This window comes from Ipomoea nil, unplaced genomic scaffold (genome assembly GCF_001879475.1).
Source record: "Ipomoea nil cultivar Tokyo-kokei standard unplaced genomic scaffold, Asagao_1.1 scaffold1576, whole genome shotgun sequence".
NCBI classification, from domain to species: domain Eukaryota; kingdom Viridiplantae; phylum Streptophyta; class Magnoliopsida; order Solanales; family Convolvulaceae; genus Ipomoea; species Ipomoea nil.
In genome coordinates this window covers 5,137,598-5,159,726 of record NW_017618004.1, presented here as the reverse complement: position 1 = coordinate 5,159,726, position 22,129 = coordinate 5,137,598, and the positions used below count along the sequence as shown (strand labels likewise).

The following is a 22,129-nucleotide window of genomic DNA, read 5'->3' as shown; positions in this document are numbered from 1 at the left end:
AACCACAATTTTCAATGTTCTATTTTTTTATTTTATTTTTTTAGAAATAGCAAATACTTAAGTCCGAAGACAATAAGTTACAAAAGAAATTATGAGAGTTGAAAAATCATTCCGAGAATCAGATATAGAAATAAATTGTTTAGCTATCAAGTGAATTGTCCGATTCGTTGATTGTTTAGAAAAAGATAAACACACGTGAAAGAAACAACTCATTACATTTTTAATATTCAATGTTCTATTCAAATCAATAAAAATGGAACAAATCCTATTTTTCTAATCAATTACATTAAAATGTTTAGTTTATTTAAGAAATGTAAAATGAATAAATAGTTTTAAAAAATTAATTAAAATATAATACTTTTTTATGTTCATAAAAAATAGTAGCATATTTTGGTTAACAAAAGCTATTACAGGTTTCATTTGAGATGTGTCGTACAAAACTTAGTCAAAGAAAAATATGTGCTTTTTAGTTTCTTAATTATTTCTTCTCAGTCATTTTAATTTTTAACTTTTTAAATAAGGGCCCATTTGGAAAGCAGGAAAATGACTTCTGAAAAATATTTTCTGAAAAATGAGTTATTTTTCGAAAAATATTTTCCTTTTTCGTGTTTGGCTGCACAGCGGATAACTGTCTTTCGGTGTTTAGTTCATTTTATGAAAAATGAGGTAGAATTATATAATTAAACAGTTTAGATAATTAATTATTTTGTTTAAAATATAAAAATATATTTTTTTGAAATCAAATAATATTATTTATTAAAAATTTATAAAAAAAAAAATTTTAAAAAAAGACGTCGGAAACCAGAGAGTAAGTATTGCTCTCTGGTTTCGGTCGAAAACCAGAGAGCATTGCTCTCTGGTGTCCGGTCGAACACCAAAGAGTAGTAGAGAACTCTCTCTGCTCGCCAAAAAATGTACAGTCACAAATCGGGAGAGGAGAGAACAGTGCACAATAAGTGTTGGTGAAGTCGCGGAAATTCTCTAGCCAAAAGATGAGAGAACAAATAATGGAAAATGACTTCCCCCAAAAAATGGGGAAGTCATTTTCCGGAAAAGATGCCTCATTTTTCATTGACTATGTGTCATTTTCCTTTGACTTCCATTTTCCTTGCACAATCAAACACCCAAAAATTTAAAAAATAATTTCCTCTGAGTTTTCAAACACACCCTAGGTTGTAATTTCGTGTAGGAAAACAAGAATAACATACCGTAACTGAATGGAAAAATTTTAGAGAATGAATGTATCACTTCGTTGTTTTGCATTTGAAACACCAAAGCTAAAGAGGTTATAAAGAAGAAAAATAATAAATTACTATAATATTCATGTACTAAGTACTTTAATGGTTATATTATTCCTACCATCCACCATATATTTTTTTATCTTCTTCATAATAAATATATATACACATTATATATTGGAGTTATATATTAATTATTTCCTAAAATATAAATATCAAATGTATACAAATATTTTACATTATTATTATTATTATTGTTATTATTATTATTTACAAATTTACAATAATATAAATATCTAAAATCTAAATAAATCTAAAATTTTAATATAAAGTACTAATATTAGGGTACCTATTTGTACGCATCGTGCATAGAAAATACTAACGTGTGTGTGTGTGTGTATATATATATATATATATATATATATATATATATATATATATATATGTGTGTGTGTGTGTGTGTGTGTGTGTGTGTGTGTGTGTGTGTGTGTGTGTGTGTGTGTGTGTGACTTTTTTTTTTCTTTTTTACCTTTTTTCTCTACTTTTCTCTCTCATCTTTAACTATGCAATCTAATAAAAACTCATATTGTTGAGGAAATCGTTATCTTTTGTAAATTTTTATTAGAGGTAATAAATGAAAGAGTACACATTTGTAAATCATAATATATAATTTTTCAAAGCACGCGATATAATAACTTATTAACTTATGACATTATAAAAAAAAAATGTGATGAGTGAAATTTACAATCACTTTCCAATGGCGTGCATGGAGTAAACTATGCATTGTAACTTTAGCTGGCAAAGGACCACAGAGGAAGTAAACTACTTTACATTACCCACAGTTGATCGGCTTCAAGCCAATAAAGTCAATAGACCGCTCTCACGTCAAACATTATAAAATAAAAGTTTTATATTTGATAAGAAATATACCCTGAGCATATGTACCATATACATGATGGTTCCCCGTCTAGTCAGCATGAGGAACCGTTTCCAACATTGACGAACCTTATGTTCAACCGACCCGACCTCGGTGCAAGAGCTGAGCAAATGAATAGTCAATGTACACCTTATACATTACGTACCTTGAGTTCGGCATTGACCTTACGGGGTCAGGACGAGTATCCCGAGCAAGGCCATTTGGAGCGCATTTAACTAAGATTCATGGTCTCAACCCGATCGTATTACATAGTGACTAGTCAATAATATCGCAAAACGTGGACCCCACTACATATACACAGCCGCACGAGCTCGTCGACTGCATGCACGACACGTGTCAACATGCCGAGAGCCTGACATGTGCCCACTCTTAACTCCTATAAATAGCGCATTAATTTGCAAAGAGGGGGGGGGGGGGGGGTGGGGTTTGGGAATTTCTACCTAACCTTAATCAGCTCGGGATGATCTGATCATGACCCATTATCACTTCTTCCTGAGCTCAACTACTTAAACCAACAAACAGACTTGTGACCTCCTACGATCCAAATCCGTATTCATACACTTATCTACATACTCCGCTGTATTTACTACATCAATATTATTCTTATATGTATACATGTATGCGTGTGCACATCCATTGATTTACTCCCAAAAAAAAAATGTTATACTATTCATAAGTTATGTACTTTACAAATCAGGCCTATCATTATTTGTTAAAGAGTTCTCATATCATTGTTTTTTTTTTTTTTTTTCTGGTCTGATCACAAGTTTCTTCGATCATTAATTAAGACCATACGTAGAAACTAATCACATTCATGTCGAGTATAAACTCAATATTAACTTCTAGTTAAGTTGAAAAAGAGGTAATTCCCAGATATTTTGCATATTGTGTATAGTGTTTAAATGAAGTTGAATGGTAGGATTTGGTGCATTTCTTTTCCTTTTGTTTTTTTGTTGCTTGTTTAAATAAGAAGACAATTTAAGCACGTATATATGTTGGAGCCATTTAAGTGCAGTGTACGTCTTCCCTACTAAATGGTTGTCTACTTCCGTAGAGATTCGGTGCATGTTGATGTTGGCGTAATCTAAATTTCATGATCTTTGTTTGTTACAATATGTCACTAACTTCCTAAACCGCTAGCTACTGCATGCATTTTGTTCTATTTGTTTGTTTTTTAGCACCCTCTATGACCGACAAATGTTTTTTGAAATAATGAAATATTTTACTTGCTTTTTACTCGCTAATGTGTCAAGATTATTAATAATTAAAGAATTTTATTTTATTTTATATTTTTTTGTGATAAAAAAATTCACATCCATTTATAATATAAGAGTATAAGAGTATGTACGGAGTAAAATTCTACAACTATGTATTGTATTTTCATAATTATATTCTTACACAATTAATTGATTTAAATAAATATAAATTTCGTTTTCGCACTCTCATATATTTTCCATTTTCCATTAACTAATTATAAGCCCTCCTCATTTATTTTATTCTTTTTTTCATTCCCCTTTCCTTCTCCTCTTTGTTTTTCCCTCTCTTCTTCCCTTGTCTTTCTTTAGGGTTCATTTGGTTCGCGAAAAATATTTTAGGGGGAATTAAATTAAAATTTTATTGACAAATAATTATTAAGAAGATGAATTTCATTTATATTTATAATATAAGAGTATAAGAGTATGTACGGAGTAAAATTCTACAACTATGTATTGTATTTTCATAATTATATTCTTACACAATTAATTGATTTAAATAAATATAAATTTCGTTTTCGCACTCTCATATATTTTCCATTTTCCATTAACTAATTATAAGCCCTCCTCATTTATTTTATTCTTTTTTTCATTCCCCTTTCCTTCTCCTCTTTGTTTTTCCCTCTCTTCTTCCCTTGTCTTTCTTTAGGGTTCATTTGGTTCGCGAAAAATATTTTAGGGGGAATTAAATTAAAATTTTATTGACAAATAATTATTAAGAAGATGAATTTCATTGTTTGGCTTGTGAGAAAAAAAATTACTGAGAATATCAATTCTATTGTTTGGTTGGATTTAGAATTGTAATGAATAATGAGTATAAAGACTTATATACCCCTAAAAAATAATAAGGGGGGCGTTTGGTTCACGAAATCTTGAATTACCTCAGGTAATAAGATTACATCCAGGAAGGTAATGTAAGATTTTGGGAATGTAAAATTGCCTTATGTGTTTGGTTTGGATTGTGAAATATAATATTACCTTGTTTGGTTAAGAGTTATATTTTAGGTTATATGCATCAATTTATTATAATGTCCTCAATAATATATATATATATATATACACACACACACACACACACACACACACATGTATATTTGATTATATAAACATATTTATTATTATTATTATTATTATTATTATTATTATTATTATTATTATTATTATTATTATTATTGTTATTGTTATTATATAATGATTAGTTAACAAGTTAAGGGCAAAGTTGAAATAATTCAAGAAAGTAATCTAAGATTACCTAGGAAAATGTGGGTAATCACACTATCTTGAAACATTACCGTCACATCAGCTTTGCGGTAATATAACATTAACAGATAATTCCATAACTTGAACCAAACAAGGCAATATACCATTAATAGACTCAAATTACTTAGGTAATCTAAGATTACCAGAACCAAACGCCCCCTAAAAGTAATACTCCGTAATAATTAAGAAAGAACAAGAAGGTTAAAATAGTCAAGTCATCTCATTTTTCTTCCCAACTTATATGAAAAAAAAAAAAAAAATTCATGTCCTACCAAGGATTTTATTTTCCTCAAATGTGAGGAACACCAAAATATAACATTTTTCTCCACTTTAAAAAAAATGTTTTTCAAAAAAGACTTTTCCATCCAATCAAACACCCTCTTAGTATATAGAAGGTTTTTTTTTTTTTTTTTTTTTTTTTTTGTGTGTGTGTTAAGAATTGACCGTCTAAATCTTCCAACTACCTTGTTAAAATGGTTGAAAATTAGGTTCATAGTTTTTAATTTTTCCAACCACCTATTGAAGGTTGTTGGAAAATTGACCACTTTTATTTTATTATAAAAAATTATAACCACTTCAAGCGGCAATTAAAAGAAAAGTAAAAAAGAAAATGTCATGTTAGTGGTCAGAATTTCACTAATTTTATGTTGTACGACTATATTCTTGAAAATTATGATTTATGAATGATGACATTATAATTGAGAAATAATTAAAGTGTAATTTCCTATAAGATGATATTATTATTGTAATTTTCCATAAGATGATATTATTACTTTAATTGGACTATAGTGGAAGTAGATTAAGAAATTAATACTACGGGTAAATTATGCCAAATTGTACGTATAGACTAGGTAGTTTGGATAAGCTAAGGTATATAGCTAGAGCACTAGCTAGCCACCTACTCACCTAGGTAGGAAAGGTTTGATAAATAGCTCCTTAAAGTGATAAATAGCTCTTTTTTTTTCTTCTTTTTTTTTTTTTTGAGAAAATTGGTAAATAATTAGCCACTTATATCGTCTCAAAGTGATGAACTTATTGAGCATAGTAAGCAAATGTTTAATTTCCGTGTTTAGCTGAATTACCCTGATTTATATATTCTCAGATGTTCTGTTGGATCGTGACATATGAATCCTAAGAATTGGAGATTCAACTTAAAAAGGGAACAAAGGAAAGGTTTGACAAATAGCTCTCACATTTAAATATGCAATTATCAATGATCATTTCATATCCTAATTTAAGAGAGATGCTTGCATTCAATCCACTCAATTTAGCATTGACTTGTTAGTTAAATAGCATGTGAATTTATGGTATAAACAAACATAATATTCCTGGGATGTATTTGTATGGCATGAATGAGGGTATTAATTATATGATATACTTAATTAAATATGGCGTTGATGTATGAAAACTCATACTTGTTTAGTGTATTTTTTTCATTTTCTATTATTCACCCTTTTTTTTTCCACAGTTTAATCATTTTTTTCATCAAAATGATAGGAAAAAAAAAGTGTTTACTAGCATATATTTTTCATATTATTTTTAAAATGAATAAATACGAAGTTATTTTTTCATTTTAACTTACAAATAATGTTAATGATAAATGACAACAATATCGAGTGCCTGGTGCAGACATATGTGCGCATTAGATCGGGCTGGTCGTGTCCAATTTTTAAATATTTAAAAATTTGAATGCTAAGTTTATTTTGAGTGTTAATTGGGATGATATGAATAATATACATAGATGATAACGAGAAAAATAATATTGGATACTTAACTTCCTAAATCCTAATAGGGCGGGTTCAATTCGGATAATTGAAATTTGGGTTTGAAATGATTTTATGTGTAGACGTGTAGTGAAATACATGTATATAATGCCTGACAGTGTGTTATAGTTTCCAATGGAAACATGCAGACTAATCAGATCCGTCCATTCAGAATGATCAATGATTGGAAAATAAGAGAGGGGAAAAAAAAGGCAAAATCAATTTTATAAATATTACAAAATTTGACCACATTTTTTTCTTTATTTTTCAACCATTGATCATCTATATACACACTAAAAAAAAAAAAAAAAAAAAAAAAAAACTCCTGCCAATTAGATAGGATTCACAACTTCAACAAATTGCAAGGAAAACTATTTTTTTTTTTTCGAACCAAATTGATTATTTTACCTATACTAGATTGAATAATGAATGTTTTATTAAATTGAGATGAACAAGCTGGACAACTCTTAAATAAGGGCAAGTGATGAAAAACAGATAGTAGTTTTGAGTTTTGACAAAAACCAATATGCGAATTATGTAATTAGTAATTTGTCAAGTTGGAATTGAAGAAGCTAAATAGTCAACTTCTTCATTTCAGGGAGATGCAAGATTTGATCTCTGATCTACAATTTCGTCAATGTATACTTAATTAACAACTTACATTAAATTAAAAGCCCAACTTTTTCTTTCAAAAAAAAAGTCCAACTTTTCATTTTGTGATGTTGATGAATGATTCAAAATATTTTGAAGTATTAACCTAATAATTTAAGGCTGTTGGACAATGGAATAACTAAAACAATTATAAATTCGAGAGTTCAAACCTTATAAAGAGTATGATATGTCTACTTTTAATTGTCTTTTATTGTATTTTATTATTAGTTTGTTTTCATATAGCATATAGGAGTCTTTTTGCACTTATCTTTTTTTTTTCTTTTCTTTTTTTGATAATTGCACTTATCTGATATATAGATACCTATATTATTATTATTATTATTATTATTATTATTATTATTATTATTATTATTATTATTATTATTATTATTATTTACTAATTTAGGAATAATCAGTTAATCACTATCATAAAAATGACTTTATAAATTGCAGGTAGTTAATTTTTACCGGTAACCATTCTAAGACTAAACTTATCTCTGCAAATCTCTCTCACTTTCTAAAATGGATTTCACTTCCACATCACCAAATTTGCAAATCGACAGCTTTTGATAGTATTTGCAAACTTGCTACAGTTGCAAGTTTGCAAATACGGTTCATTAACAAAAAACTTAATAAATGATGTGGCATTTGCCACATCATCTTGCCAATATCACATTGGCTGGGATAATTTAAGTCTAAATTTATGATTTTGTTAATTTTGTTGACATGACAACGTGATGTCATATGTCGTGTCTGATTGTCTAACATTATAGAGTAACAATTTTTTATAAAAAAAAAAAACACCACCAAGTTATACTGTATTGACTAATTTTGGATTCTAAATCTATACTCCTTCATTCAGGGACCAAAGTGATTTTTTTTTTCAAATCTAGATGAGTGATTAAAAATTAATAATAGAATTTGAGAGTTTTGTTTGTATTTTCCAACCACCACCACCTCCCATAAAATTTGACTTCAAGACAAAATACAAGGATGATGGGGATGTGACGCCCAACATGTACAAGAAAAGAGAATGTGACATGCAGTGTTACGTGGTATTTAATATGATATTTACAAGTAATAAGATGTGGAAATGACCCAACTACTTAAAACCAAAAATAAAAAAATAAAAAAAATTAAGTATTTATTTAGAGTTTTAAATGCTCATATATCAAATACTGTTATAAATATTAATGGTGGCCATTATTTTGTAACGTTTGTAACAGACATATTAATGTGTCATTATGTATGCCATTATTACTCGGTATTATATATATGTATTGTATGTGTAATGGAAGTGATACAGATGAATGAAGACATGATTCTCCCTTTCTCCCTTGTCTCTCTATTTCTTTTAACACGTTATCAAGACGAGGGCAGATCGAGCATGATCGTTCCCTCCACGCGCCTCAGGCCACCGGCGATCAGTCCTCCTTCCTCTCTCCCTCCTTCCTCTCGCAATTTGCAATGGCTGTCCGTTGAGTCTTGGATTTCTTCAAAAACAAAAAATGTATCTCTCCGGCGATAAGATCATTAAATACACGGTGAAGAGCTCTAGATCATCGGTGAACGGTACAGTTTTCTTGAATCCTAATTATTTGCTAGTGCAATGCTGTTCAAAGTGAATGTATGTATAATGTTAACTCTGGAAATCTGTGCTACTCTTTTTTCATTGCACTGCAATTTATAAGGTTTTGATTAGGATTGCAATTACATAATCGCTCTGCATTCTAATATGAAATTTGCTATAAAGAAAAGGGCAAATAAGGATGAAGAATCAAGTTAGACAGATCAATTATACTTTCAAACAAACATTCAATTTACAGTTAAAAATGATGATCTTCTATTCTTGGGATACATGAGTATTAATAATCAATTGATCATATTGGTACATTTTCTGTGGACTTGGGAGATGATGATGCCAAATCCCAGATCTTACTTTGTTGCGTTGCTACTTGCAAAGAAAATGTTTTCCACAAGAAAATAATATGACTGCCCTTTGTGCTCAAAGTGATATTCCACATAATTTTGATAATTGCTTATGTTAATTGATTGAGTCATTTTTCTATACTGCAATCTGAATACAAGATTTGAATTTTTTATTGAAGTACAAAAAGGCACATCCTGTGGTGTGGGTGCATGCTATGCCAAAGGTATTAAAATATATTCTGAAGTCCTCAATCACCAAATGGATGCCCAGAAGGCACAAGCACTCAGTTTGCCTGAAGCAAACTCGATATTGAATGATAATGATGATTGCAGTACGAGCTTGAAGATTATTGTGATCATGATGGACATTTTGTCTATTTTATCTTTATATGACATGTGTATCATGAATATTTAATCATATTCTCAAGTCATTTTATATTCATTTAAATGCTATGATGATATCTATTATGGGCTCTTGGTATGTTGTTATACCATGTCAACCTATCAACTGGAATGTGGTAAATGATATTTTTTGAACTTAGAAGAGTGAATATCTTTGTAGATAATGCTGAATGTGCATGTATTATTTAAGATAAGAATATGTCATATGCATTAGCATCTAGTTGATGCCTAGCATTTGAGAGCTTAATTGAAATATATAATGTTGCGGCACACTTGCATACATTGTTCAGTGTTGGTTAACACATGACAATCACTTTTGTCACAATTTGCTCTCTTTTGCAATGTGGTTATGCGTATATCATAAAAGAAAATGTGGCATAACAATTATTTGCTATAGGCCATAAATGTTAAGATTTATTATAAATCTTACTAGAAGCTTTGCCCTGATGGCAAATCAAAGCCACTGTTTATTATGGGACAATCCCTGAAGGATCGTTTTAATCAACAAGTGGTCATAGTCTTAATTCTAAATATAGTTTTGCCTAGAAGGTAAATCAAGAGCACTATTTTTATTTGTCACCCGTTATCTTGCCCCAACCCTCGATTATAGATATTTGATCTAAAAGGATTTATAGACCCTAAGTCAATCCCTGAAGGATATTTGGTGTATGCGGGTCTTATTGTCAATGGTCGTATTGTACTCCAGTAGTAGTACATGACAAAATTATGCTAAGTGTTTGGTCATTTGGCTATTTTTTTAATAAGGTCTGGAAGACCCTAAATGTGGATTGATCTTTAAGGTGACTAATGACTCATGAATGAAGTTTGCAACTTCTATTTCTACTGCTATGCTACTCTCCAAAAGTCAATATTGACTCACATCATGTTGGTTTGCCTGAAGCAAACAAGTTGTGATTTTTTTTACACATAGTAATCACTGCCTGAAAATTCTGACCGGCGCAGTTTGAAAATTAAATTCGTGAAAAATACTTGTTGAACTCCTTTTGGCATGAAATTTTTTCTGGAGAACCTAGACTCGTGATATTTGATGTCTGTAAAAATATTTTGTTAAAAATATGCTTTGGTTATTCCAGAAAAATTTGTAAAGTTTTGGCAGTGTGCTGCCAATTATTTTTCTGCCTGGAGCAATGTTGTGAAAAATTTCAGAAAAAATACTTTCACACCTTGGATTGAAATGAAAATTTTTATGTACGTTCTAGACTCACTGAACTACATATCTGCCAAATTTTGTGTCAAAATGTGTTACCTTTTTCCCCCAGAAAATTCTGCAATCCAGGTCAAAATTCTGAAAATTTTCTGCCGTTTTCAGCTTGTATATCTTGCTATTTTGTGATGTTTTCATGCGGAGATATGAAACTATGAAATAAAATGAGAGTTTGCTTGGAAAAGTGCTGTTTTTGACGCCCTGAAATAGGAATGAATGGGCCCGGCAGCGAACATGTGCTCATTATTATTCGGCGAACGATACTTCTCTCATTTTTCTAATTTATGAATTAATAAACAATATCTCTTGTCATGTCATGCCTTGTGTGTACCAAACATGATATTCTTTATTTAATGGATGTGCATGACTCAATTGAGTGTTTGGTGTCCAAGACATAAGGGACAATTATATCACATGTTGCATGTGCTTCTCTTTAATTGACAACATTTAGCATATAATCTCTTGATTATGTTCACATAAGAGATTTTGTTATTTATCTTGTTGGCAATTTATGATTTGCTATAGGCCATAGCTATTGAGATTTATCACCCAACTTATAAGTGGGAAAATAGCATGAATTCTTAATATGGTTAGGTTGCACCTGTCGTTGCTAAACCTTAGCTTGCATGTGATAATAGTTAAAGGCTATGACATGTTTACAGTGCTAGTTTCTGCTATAGAAACTTTTTGACATGAGATTTGGGCATATGATATTTAAATTTATAGCCCTCATTATTTTGTATATTTATTTGCCCAGAAGGTAGATTAAGGATTTTAATTCTCTAAGTCATCCTTTTAGGATGAATCTTGACAATGAATTCTTGACCAAAAATGGTCAACCTATCCCATCAATCCCCGAAGGATTGTTTGACGTTACTACGAGTCAAATTCTTTTTATCCAAGTCTAACTCAATGCATATCACAAATCAATCCCTCAAGGATTGCTATACCCCCTTTTTCACCTAGTACGTGGTTTCAGAAGTAACATTTTCCTATCTGCGTTATTTTATTTGCGCAGTCTATTTTATATCACCACCACAACGTACCTCTAAAAAGGCTATCAAAGAAACCTCCGTCTATTGATTAAATACAGAAAGCCCATGATAGGGGATCAATACATATAATTGGGTACGTTGACTGCATTCCTAATGAAGATTGTTTCTCGGCATTAGGGGGAGATAATATACTACTCCGTAGCTTTTTGGAATGCCAAGAAATTTCATAAGGATAAAAACATCTTCATTATTTAAATCCATGTACTAGTTAGATTGAACTGGAAGTTCAAAAGATAATCTATTTGCGATTTTAGCAAATAATCTGCCGAATACATCTATTGATCATAATGATCATAAAAGAAGTGACTAGGTCCTATATCCTTGGACCAAACATATCTATCGATACTCCTTGACACCAGAAGTGTAGGAGACCTATCGGTGAAAGAGATATGAATCATAATACTAGATCTAGTAAAGAAATATTGTCACTCTTGAAATAGTTTGAATAATTATGTCCTGCAGACATTCGTCCAGATGACGAAAAACCCTGGTAAGACTTATAGGTGCACCAAACAAACGTAATACTAGGGATGCGGAACGACCAGATCAAAATATCTTTGGGAAATGTTTAGAATCTGGTTGTTTTAGAAATTGCCATTACTTTTACAAATATGGGAGTTTTACAAAAAAGTTATAGTTGTCGACAACACAATTGCTATTACAAATTGCTCGTTATATAATCTGGATCCAGAGTTAGGCACCAGAAGTGCCATGACTATTTAATATATAAAGGAGCAATTAAGGCATAGCTCGACTCGCTAAAATGAATAAATTCTCTTTATAACAATACACCATTTGATGTTAACCCTGAAGGTTACAAATGGGTGTGTGCATGAAAGAGAAATAAGAATAATGAGATGATAAAGCGAGTTTGTAGCCTATGGGTTCACGCAGAGACCCTTAATTGATTTTAATCAAATATAATCTCCCACGGTAAATGGCATTAAGTTCCGCTACATAATACAATTGGCAGAATAATAAATTTAGATATGCAGTTAAATTTATCTTGAGAAATCCCTGATGGATTCATAATTCTCATTTTTAAGTATTATTATGTGTCATTATCTACTCTTTAAAGGGTTGCGAATGGAGTTAATATCCTCATTGAAGGAATAATATGTACCATTGTGTGCTCGATAAAGGGTTGATAATGAACTTATTTATTATTTATTATCTCAGTCAAGATTGATGGTGTAAACATCAATGAAAGATATAAAGAGCTTGATGATGTCAGTTCATATTTAAAGACTGAGACTTTTGAAACAAAAAGCTTGTGAAAGCTATAAGTATTATCTCGACTTGAAGATCGAGTTTTTCTTTACAGTTTTTTTTTATATACACCAGTCAGCCTACATCTAAAAATGCTTTTTCATATGTCTATATGCATATAAGTGTCATGTTTTTATCAAACTAACGGTTGCCTAATAATCTCTTGAAGTAGATAAGGAACCTTTTTGGACTCGAAGTCCCTTACTTCATTATCATTGGAGCACCATTATAGAACCAGAAGTTCCATAACCGCAACATATTTGCGATAAAATTGCTAGCAAAATCTAGTGCTCCCCCTACAAATGAAGTACTTGAATAATGATTAACATATCCTCCGGTATCTTCGAGATACAAAGACATGACATTTATGTAAGAAACCATGATACGGTTTTAATAGGCTACTTGGGTACTGGCTGTTTTGTTTGATCCCCGCAATGCCAAGTCCAAACTGGTTATACAATGAATTTCCCTAAATGTTCAAAATGAGGACAATAACACTTGTGTTGCACAAATGTTATATTAGCTCTAGAAGAGCCATAAGATTATTGTACACTACTCTAAGTGACAATCCATAAGATTTGTCCAATCCATCTCTTCAAAATTTGAAATATATGTAGAACTTGAAGATTGTTATCTTCAGGGGGAGACTGGAAGTACATTTACTCGAATCAATCCGGAAGATTGAACATTGAACGTAAAATCCTGAAGATTAAGTCATAAAAGACTAACAATTGCGCACTATTTGCAACACATAAATACATAAATATCATGTACTCTTTTCCTCACTAGTTTTCTCCCATTGGGTTTTCTAGTGTGGTTTTTAACGAGGCATGAGTATGATATAGTAATGACAATGAGGAAAAGTTGCAAAATAATTGCTTAAATGGACAAACCCCAAAATCCTGAAGATTATGCGGTTTGCGCCCTGAAGGCTTATGGTTGTACTCTTTTTCCCTTAACTAAGTTTTTCCCACAGGGTTTTCTTAAGTTAAGGTTTTTAATGAGGCGACCAAATACAATATATGTTTTTATATATATCATGTACTCTTTTCTTCAACTAGGTTTTTCCCACGTGGTTTTCCTAGTGAAGTTTTTAATGAGGCATGAATATATTTTCTATTGTACTCTTTTCTTGTCTAGGTTTTTCCCACAGGGTTTTCCTAGAAAGTTTTTAACGAGGCTAGATCATCAACAAATAATGTCCAAGGGGGAGTGTTATAAATAGTAATGATTGTGGACATTATTGTGTAACGGTTTCCTTTATGTCTCCATTATTGTATTCCGTTACACTTGTTATTATATATATGTCATTCTAATGTAATGATCAGGGGTGTGGTATAAAGGAATAAGAAAGCATCTATTTTGTCTCTACTCTTCTTCTTGTTCTTACTGTTCTTCACGAGCTAAAGGCATGCAAACAAACTTGCAATACAACAAATACATATTTATAAACCTATTAAAACATGTCATAACATTGAGTGAATATGTTGTGAGTGACAAATGTAGATGCAATTAACAATTAACTATACTATGTATATTTAAAAAAAAAAATCAAATTTCAAATTAGAGAAATCGTCCACAAAGGTTACAAAGTATTTCAAAAATCACTTTTTTATGTCACCGGACACAAATCCTGGTATTAACACGCGAAAAAATAAGAAATATAATGTTTGGCAAACTCACATGACTTACAGGACAGATAAATACTTTAGATCAAGGCGCAACTTCTTCAAAGTTAACAAATGTGAGTGACTATATCGACAATGTAACTGAAAATGATAAGTGTTACCCAACAAACCAGTAGACGTAACCTCAACAGGGAACAACTGTTCTAACACATACAAATCACCAGCCTCATTCTATTTACCAATAATATTATTCGTCAAAAGATCTTAAAACAAACAGGGAAAATGGCACGAAACAATTTAGAGTTCGGGTAATCTGGCTAACAGAGTGTAAATTGGAGGGAAACTTTGGAAGATATAGCACAGAAGAAATGGGTAATAAACGGGTTGTAATGGCACTACCCTTATCCAAAAGGGAAATACCATGCACATCTGCTAGCGTGACTGTAGTACCACGAATATAGGGTAAGTATGTAGTAAAGACACTTAGGTTACCTGTCATATGCTCACTAGCCCCTAAATCAATGACCTACTAGTAAGACGATGAAGAAACACATGTAACATGATTACCTGGTTGGACAAACGTTGTTGAGTAAGACATTTGATTTGATGGAAACACGGAAGAAAATGTTTTCATGATTAAACATGGTAAGTTCTTCATCAATTATAACCATAGTATAACCACTTGATGTAGAAGTATCATTAGCAACGCTTGTTGTCTAGGTGGCTGTGACCCATCTCGCGATAATTAAAACATTTCTTTAGTACTCTGCGTCTTCCACGGCCTTTCCCAATATGTCATAGGTAATGGCCGCCACTTTTATCTTGATAGTCATAACTTTCATTACCACCGCTTCCTTGTGATACAAGAGCTTTTGCTTCAACGTTACTACCCTGTGACATAAACACACTCTCCACTGACATTTCATTAATATTCCCTGATGCATTTTGTATCGTAGAGAATGTATGATCCAATGACTCCAATTCCTTATTCCCCATCACATGAGATCTTAGAATGCCATACTCTTTGTACAATCCATATATCCATCTAAAAACAAGCAATTTATGATTTTTTTTTTTTTTTTTTGGAAGACAATCAATTTATCACGTTGCTCTTTCATTTTATTGACATCATTGGTAATTTGCATAGCAGCACAGAAAGCTTCACTTGTATTCTTGAAGTCATAATAGTAATAACCTCCTAGGTTTCGTCCTTTTCTACTAGAATAATAAACTTCTTGAGACAACTCAATCATATAATTTGCTCAAATTACTCGTTCCACTAAACCATTTATTAACCAATTCCCATATATGTTTCACAGTTTGACAGTGTTGCATTGACAATATTATTTTCCTCTCATTGCAATTATTGACAAAATAGGACTTTATATTTCATTATCATATTCTTTTGCTTCATTAGCGTGGGACGTTCTTTTATCAAGTGGTCACCTTTACTCATACACTTCAAATTAACTTTAACCACAAACTTCTATTCTCCAAAATTATATCTGTTGGATGCAAGCACCACATCAACTAACTTAGACGGGGTTGAGACAACATTTATATTTCTTCATTATGCCACTTTTAACCCCAAAAAATTGACAAATTCATTTGTCCACAATAACATATGTTAAACCAACAAAAAGCTTCAACGCATCATACCTTAATAGGCTTGAATCAATAAGGTAGACTTGAGACTTGAGAGTACAAACCATTGTTAGAAATCTTCACATATACTGACGTGTGATGTCAGCAGTGGCGCGTGGCTACTCTAGTGGCTGCGCAACTCCTTCTTCGATGATCGCCTCAGTGTTCCAACCTCAATCCACCACCACACTCCCTCTCTCGAGCTGTGATACCATGTCAACTAAGAGATCTATGAAATTGTTTTTATGTGTTGTGTTAAATTAAACCTGTACATCCTATCCACCAGATTTTTCACAAGCCTATATATGCGAGGACAGGGAACGAAACCACATTCCCTGCTCTTGTCTCACTCCATTGCCATGACTAAGTGTCATATTATGAAATAAATATTAAAATAACTTTCACATTAAGAATCATTGAACACATGATTACATGAATTAAGAAAAAAAATATCATACACACATAATGAATTGAAACTTTTCTACTTAAACTTTGATATGTGATAACCCCCTTTGGTATTTCTTCTTCCAAAAAAAACAAAAAAAAAAAAAAACAAAAAAAACCTTTGCTATTCTTTTACTCTAGTAAGCCCATTTGTTTTCTTGCATTAATATTGGCCCGCGGTGGGAATCCATAGATGGACCATCTTATGGGCCATTTGGCTCCCCACTTTTAAGTTACCGCCAAAAGTTCAATACTCTCCAAAATTTCGAGGGATATCGAATTCCGAATTTCAAATTTGCCACTGAAAGTTAGTCCGCGTTTCATTTTCATCTAATATCCGCCCTTCATTGGTGAAACCATCGACGGCTCACATTCAGGATCCGCAACGCATTAGATTGACCAATCAATGGAGAGACCCTAACCACTATATAACCAAACCCCCCTTAACACTTAATTTCATCGCACTTGTACGCAGAGTCAGATTCACTTTATCTAACTCCCAATCTCTCTCTCTTTTTCTCTCTTTCTCAAAAACCAATGGCCCCTAAGGCGGAAAAGAAGCCGGCTGAGAAGAAGCCCGCGGCGGAGAAGGCTGCCGCAGCCGAGAAGGCTCCGGCGGAGAAGAAGCCGAAGGCCGGCAAGAAGCTCCCAAAGGACGGCGCAGCAGCGGCCGGAGACAAGAAGAAGAAGAGGACGAAGAAGTCGACTGAGACCTACAAGATCTACATCTTCAAGGTGCTGAAGCAGGTTCATCCGGACATTGGAATCTCCAGCAAGGCCATGGGGATCATGAACAGCTTCATCAACGACATCTTCGAGAAGCTCGCCCAGGAGGCCTCTCGTTTGGCTCGGTACAACAAGAAGCCGACCATCACTTCCCGTGAGATTCAGACCGCCGTGAGACTTGTCCTCCCTGGAGAGCTAGCCAAGCACGCCGTCTCTGAAGGCACCAAGGCCGTCACTAAGTTCACCAGCTCTTAGGATGTTGAAAATTAGGGTTTCCAATTGTTCCTGGTTTGAATTAGGTTTTGTTGTAGATATAAAGTCGTTTCGATTTATCTCTGCTATGGACTGTAGTCTATTGTATGGAACCCTATTGAATCAATGAATCAGTGTTTCTTTGCATTTTAAGTTTATGCCTTTTTTGCTCTGTTCTAGTTGAACCCTATTAGTCCTCTTTCCATGGATGATGACATCAAAAGCTAGCTGATTTTATGAGTCTTAAGCCTGTTCTCACCTTCCAAGAGGTCTGATTCTTGTTTTTATATACAATTGATTTGATGAGAAGATGAGAGCAGATTAGGGTTCCTCTTGCAATTGTTTTTTTATTTATTTTATTTTCCTCACTAAGACTGTCAATGTTGGATGGTGTATTACTCCTTTATTGCAGATTCAATTTGCAGACATTCCTGTAGACATTGAAGGATTCCTCTTTTCTTGCAATTGACAGTTATTTCAAGGATTCAAGAATGGTGATTCCCTTCCCCTAAACACTGAGCTTAGCTCTAAGTCTCTAACTAAGGAGAAGAATAGCTCTAAGTCTCTAACTACAGGTGCAGAAACACCAATGCACATAAATCACAGCTTTGATAATGCCATAAAAACCTGGTCTGCGAGTTCTTGATAGTCATTTGGAGGGGAGTCCTGTCCTCTGGCGGGCGGGGAGAAAGGGGGTTCATCAGATGCAGGTGACGATGCCTTTTGTTCTTTCCCCGTTTTTTCAACCATTTCAAAGTACTTCCCTAGTTCTTCAATCCGCAATTGCAATTTTCTTTGTATCTGGGGGGAATTAGCGCCTATATTAGCAGTAAAACGGAAAAGGAGGAAACCCCCAGGTTTGGTTTACACCTTCACATACCTCGAGTTGCTCGCGAAGCTGCTTCTGAAGTTGTGCTTCCGTAATGCCCATAGTCCTGCCAACAAAAACAAAGAAATGTTGAGGCAATGGAGAGAACCAAAGATGCAATTCAGCAAAGCTTAAGCCGAGTCCCATTTACTGGGTTCAGCAGTGGAAAATGGAAATCATCTTGCTCCATTTTTAACCCAAGCTTTCATCATTGCTTCAACAATCGTCCAGAAAGAGTGGCAACCATCTTTCCTAATTGAGAAGATTTGGGTTCCTCTGGCAATTGTTTTTTTTTTTTTTTTTGTTTTATTTTGTTTGAGTTTTACGCACTTTGATCAGAGAATAACAGGACAAGCAATCAGCAATGTAAATGTCCATTTCATCCTGACCCGAAAGGGTTAATTTTTTCGCGATGAAAAATTGACGGAAAATGAATCAGAAGGATCATTTAGTGGATTGAGATTATAAGATTTGAAAGTTACGGATCAATCTTAATAGTGATACTATAATCGTGAGACCAAAAGGTGAAAAACTCTATTGCAAAATTACAATTACTGGCAAATCAATCAACCATTAATCGATCAAATTTTCATAAACACAACAGATTAAAAAAACGCACATCAAAATTCGGATCTAAATTCAAATGTTCACTAAAACGAAAGACGTTAAAATTCCGAAGCAGATCCAGTCGTAGAACACTAATTACATCATAACAAGAGAAATAAAGGAGTGGGAGTGAAAGGCGGACCTTGGGAAGGAGAAGGCGACGGTGGAATGAATACGAGGCGCGGATTCGTTGTGTTGCTCGTCAGCGGCACATGAATTCTGCTTCAATTCCGCCATTAAATCTTATTGGGCTTGATTTTGGTCCTTGTTTTCAGGCTTTCACCACTACAAGAGGGCTAGTTTATCGGCAAATTATGCCCTGGACCCGTGTCCACATTGAATTGTGGACACGGGCCCAAAACGACGTCGTTTTTTAAAAAAAACGCGTCATTTAGTTAAAAAAAAAAAATTTCGCGCGCGTTTTGCCGTTAACGGCGTTATTTTTTTTTTTTGATTATGAATGTACAGTTATGCCGTTATGAATGTACAGTTATGCCGTTATGAATATACAGTTATACAATTATGAAATTATGAACACAGAGCTCTAACATTATGAACTTATAATTATGAACATATATAGTGATAAAATTATGACCATGGAGCTTTAAAATTGTGGATATAGAGCTTCGAAGATTATGAATGTACAGTTATGGAGTTATGAATCTACAGTTATGGAGTTATGAATCTACAGTTATGAGATTATGAATCTACAGTATGGAATTATGAATGTACAGTTATTGATCGAATTATGAACAAAGAGCTCTAACATTATGAACTTACAATTATGAACATATAGTGATAAAATTATGAACATAGAGCTCTAAAATTGTGAACATAGAGCTTCGAAAATTATGAATGTACAATTATGGAGTTATGAATATACAGTTATGGAGTTATGAATGTACAGTTATGGAGTTATGAATGTACAGTTATAGAGTTATGAACGTACAGTTATGGAGTTATGAATGTATAGTTATTAACATATAGTAATAAAATTATGAACATATACTATTACAATGAAACGATCTGAAATTAAAAAAAAAAAAAAAAAAAAAAAAAGATAACGGTGCCTAACGGCACTGTTACCCGTGTCCAGCAAGCATGCTGGACACGGGTCCAACGCATAACGATTGTAGTTTATCAGTGGTGTTGCATGATTGACGTTTGGTTGTTCCGATTAATGGAAAAATTTAGGCCTAGACTCATTTTGCACAACTGTTATGTCATGGATCCAGGTCCAAAACGTCTAGAATAATAGTGTCGTTAGTGGTATCGTTTTTTCAATTAATGATTTTTTTCGTTTTTTGTTTATTTTTTTGGTGAATATAAAGTTCAAAAATTATGAATATAGATTCAAAAATTGTGTTATATTATTGATATAACTGTGAATAAGGAGTTCTGCGATTTTGTATATTAAGATCTAAAATTGTGATTATTCAGTTCAAAAATTACGAATATAGAGTTCAAAAATTATGAATATAGAGTTCTACAATTGGAATATTGAGTTCTGTAAATTTGTATATTGAAATCTAAAATTGTGAATATTCAGTTCTAAAATTGCGAATATAGAGTTCTAAAATTGTAAATATAGAGGAACGAATTCTGAACACAGATAGCAACTTAACTGCAAGGAAGGAGGCAAAAAAAAAATATTTAAACAGCGTTGTTTTGAAGCAAAACAATGACGTTTTGGACCCGGGTCCACAGCATAATTTGCGGAAAATTATACTGTGGACCGCGGTCCACAATGCATTGTGGTCCAAGTATCAAATATACACTGTAGTTTCATTTCAACACAACTACAATATCATTTTGATATAACTACAGTTTCATTGGACAATATATACTCAAATATGTGAAATTGTAATTCAGTTTCATTTTGTATACACTGCAGTTTCATTTCAACACAACTAAAGTTTCATTTCAATTCAATTGCAATTTCATTTGATAATATAATAATAAAAATAATACGTGAGACAGTGTCAATTAAGATACATTATAGTGTCTGCCGTTTTGGACTATGATCCACAGTATAATTGCTGATAATTTGCGCAAATTATGCTGTGCAACATGGTGCACACGGTTGCAAAAACGACGTCGTCTTGACTAAAAACGCGCGTTCCACTTTAAAAATAAAAAATAAAAAAAATTTAGGTTCGATTCCCGACAATAGCATTTTTTTATTTGCATAATTTGAATTATATATCCACAAATTCATAACTATATATTCACAGTGAATGAATAACACAAATCCAAAATGGATGAACTAAATATCCACAATGAATGAACTAAACATCCACAATGAATGAACTAAACATCCACAATGAATGAACTAAATATCCACAATGAATGAACTAAATATCCATAAATTCATAACTATATATCCACAAATTCATAACTATATATCCACAAATTCATAACTATATATCAACAATAATTCAGAACTATATATCCACAATAATGCTGTTGAGGGGAATCGAAACTAAATTTTTTTTAAAAAAATAAGACACACGTTTTTAGTCAAAACGACGTTGTTTTGCAACCGTGTATACCATGTATGGTGCACACGGTTGCACAGCATAACTATTGGATAATTTGCAGGCAAATTATGCCCTGGACCCCCATTGTGGACACGGGCCTAAAACGACGTCGTTTTAAAAAACAACGCGTCATTTAGTTTAAAAAAAGAAAAATCGCGCGTGTTTTGCCGTTAACGGCGTTATTTTTTTTTTGGATTATGAATGTACAGTTATGCCGTTATGAATGTACAGTTATGCAATTATGAAATTATGAACACAGAACTCTAACATTATGAACTTACAATTATGAAATAAGAATGGCTAATGGGCCTGCCTATGTAATAATTAGATTGTTTTGGATTAAGAGTATCCCATCAGAGGATAATATGGGGAGATTAAAGTACACAAATATGCATGAACAAACTCAACATTTATTTACCTATGCATGAACATCTTCTAT

The 22,129-nt window shown here is 32.6% G+C and overlaps 2 protein-coding genes across 2 annotated transcripts; one reads left to right on the top strand and one right to left on the bottom strand.

Annotated features, from left to right (window-relative positions):
- The first annotated feature begins 17,140 nt into the window (after nt 1–17,140).
- LOC109190599 (histone H2B) lies at nt 17,141–17,829 on the top strand. The gene has a single exon (XM_019341117.1). It carries the CDS (start codon nt 17,236–17,238, stop codon nt 17,677–17,679), a length of 444 nt encoding a protein of 147 aa, XP_019196662.1. The 5' UTR covers nt 17,141–17,235; the 3' UTR covers nt 17,680–17,829.
- A 281-nt stretch (nt 17,830–18,110) lies between these two features.
- LOC109190600 (protein PHOSPHATE STARVATION RESPONSE 1-like) lies at nt 18,111–19,446 on the bottom strand. Its single transcript, XM_019341119.1, has 3 exons — nt 19,293–19,446; nt 18,557–18,611; nt 18,111–18,477 (listed from the first exon to the last, which is right to left on the bottom strand). Exons 1-3 carry the CDS (start codon nt 19,385–19,387, stop codon nt 18,277–18,279), a joined length of 351 nt encoding a protein of 116 aa, XP_019196664.1. The 5' UTR covers nt 19,388–19,446; the 3' UTR covers nt 18,111–18,276.
- Nucleotides 19,447–22,129: the final 2,683 nt, after the last annotated feature.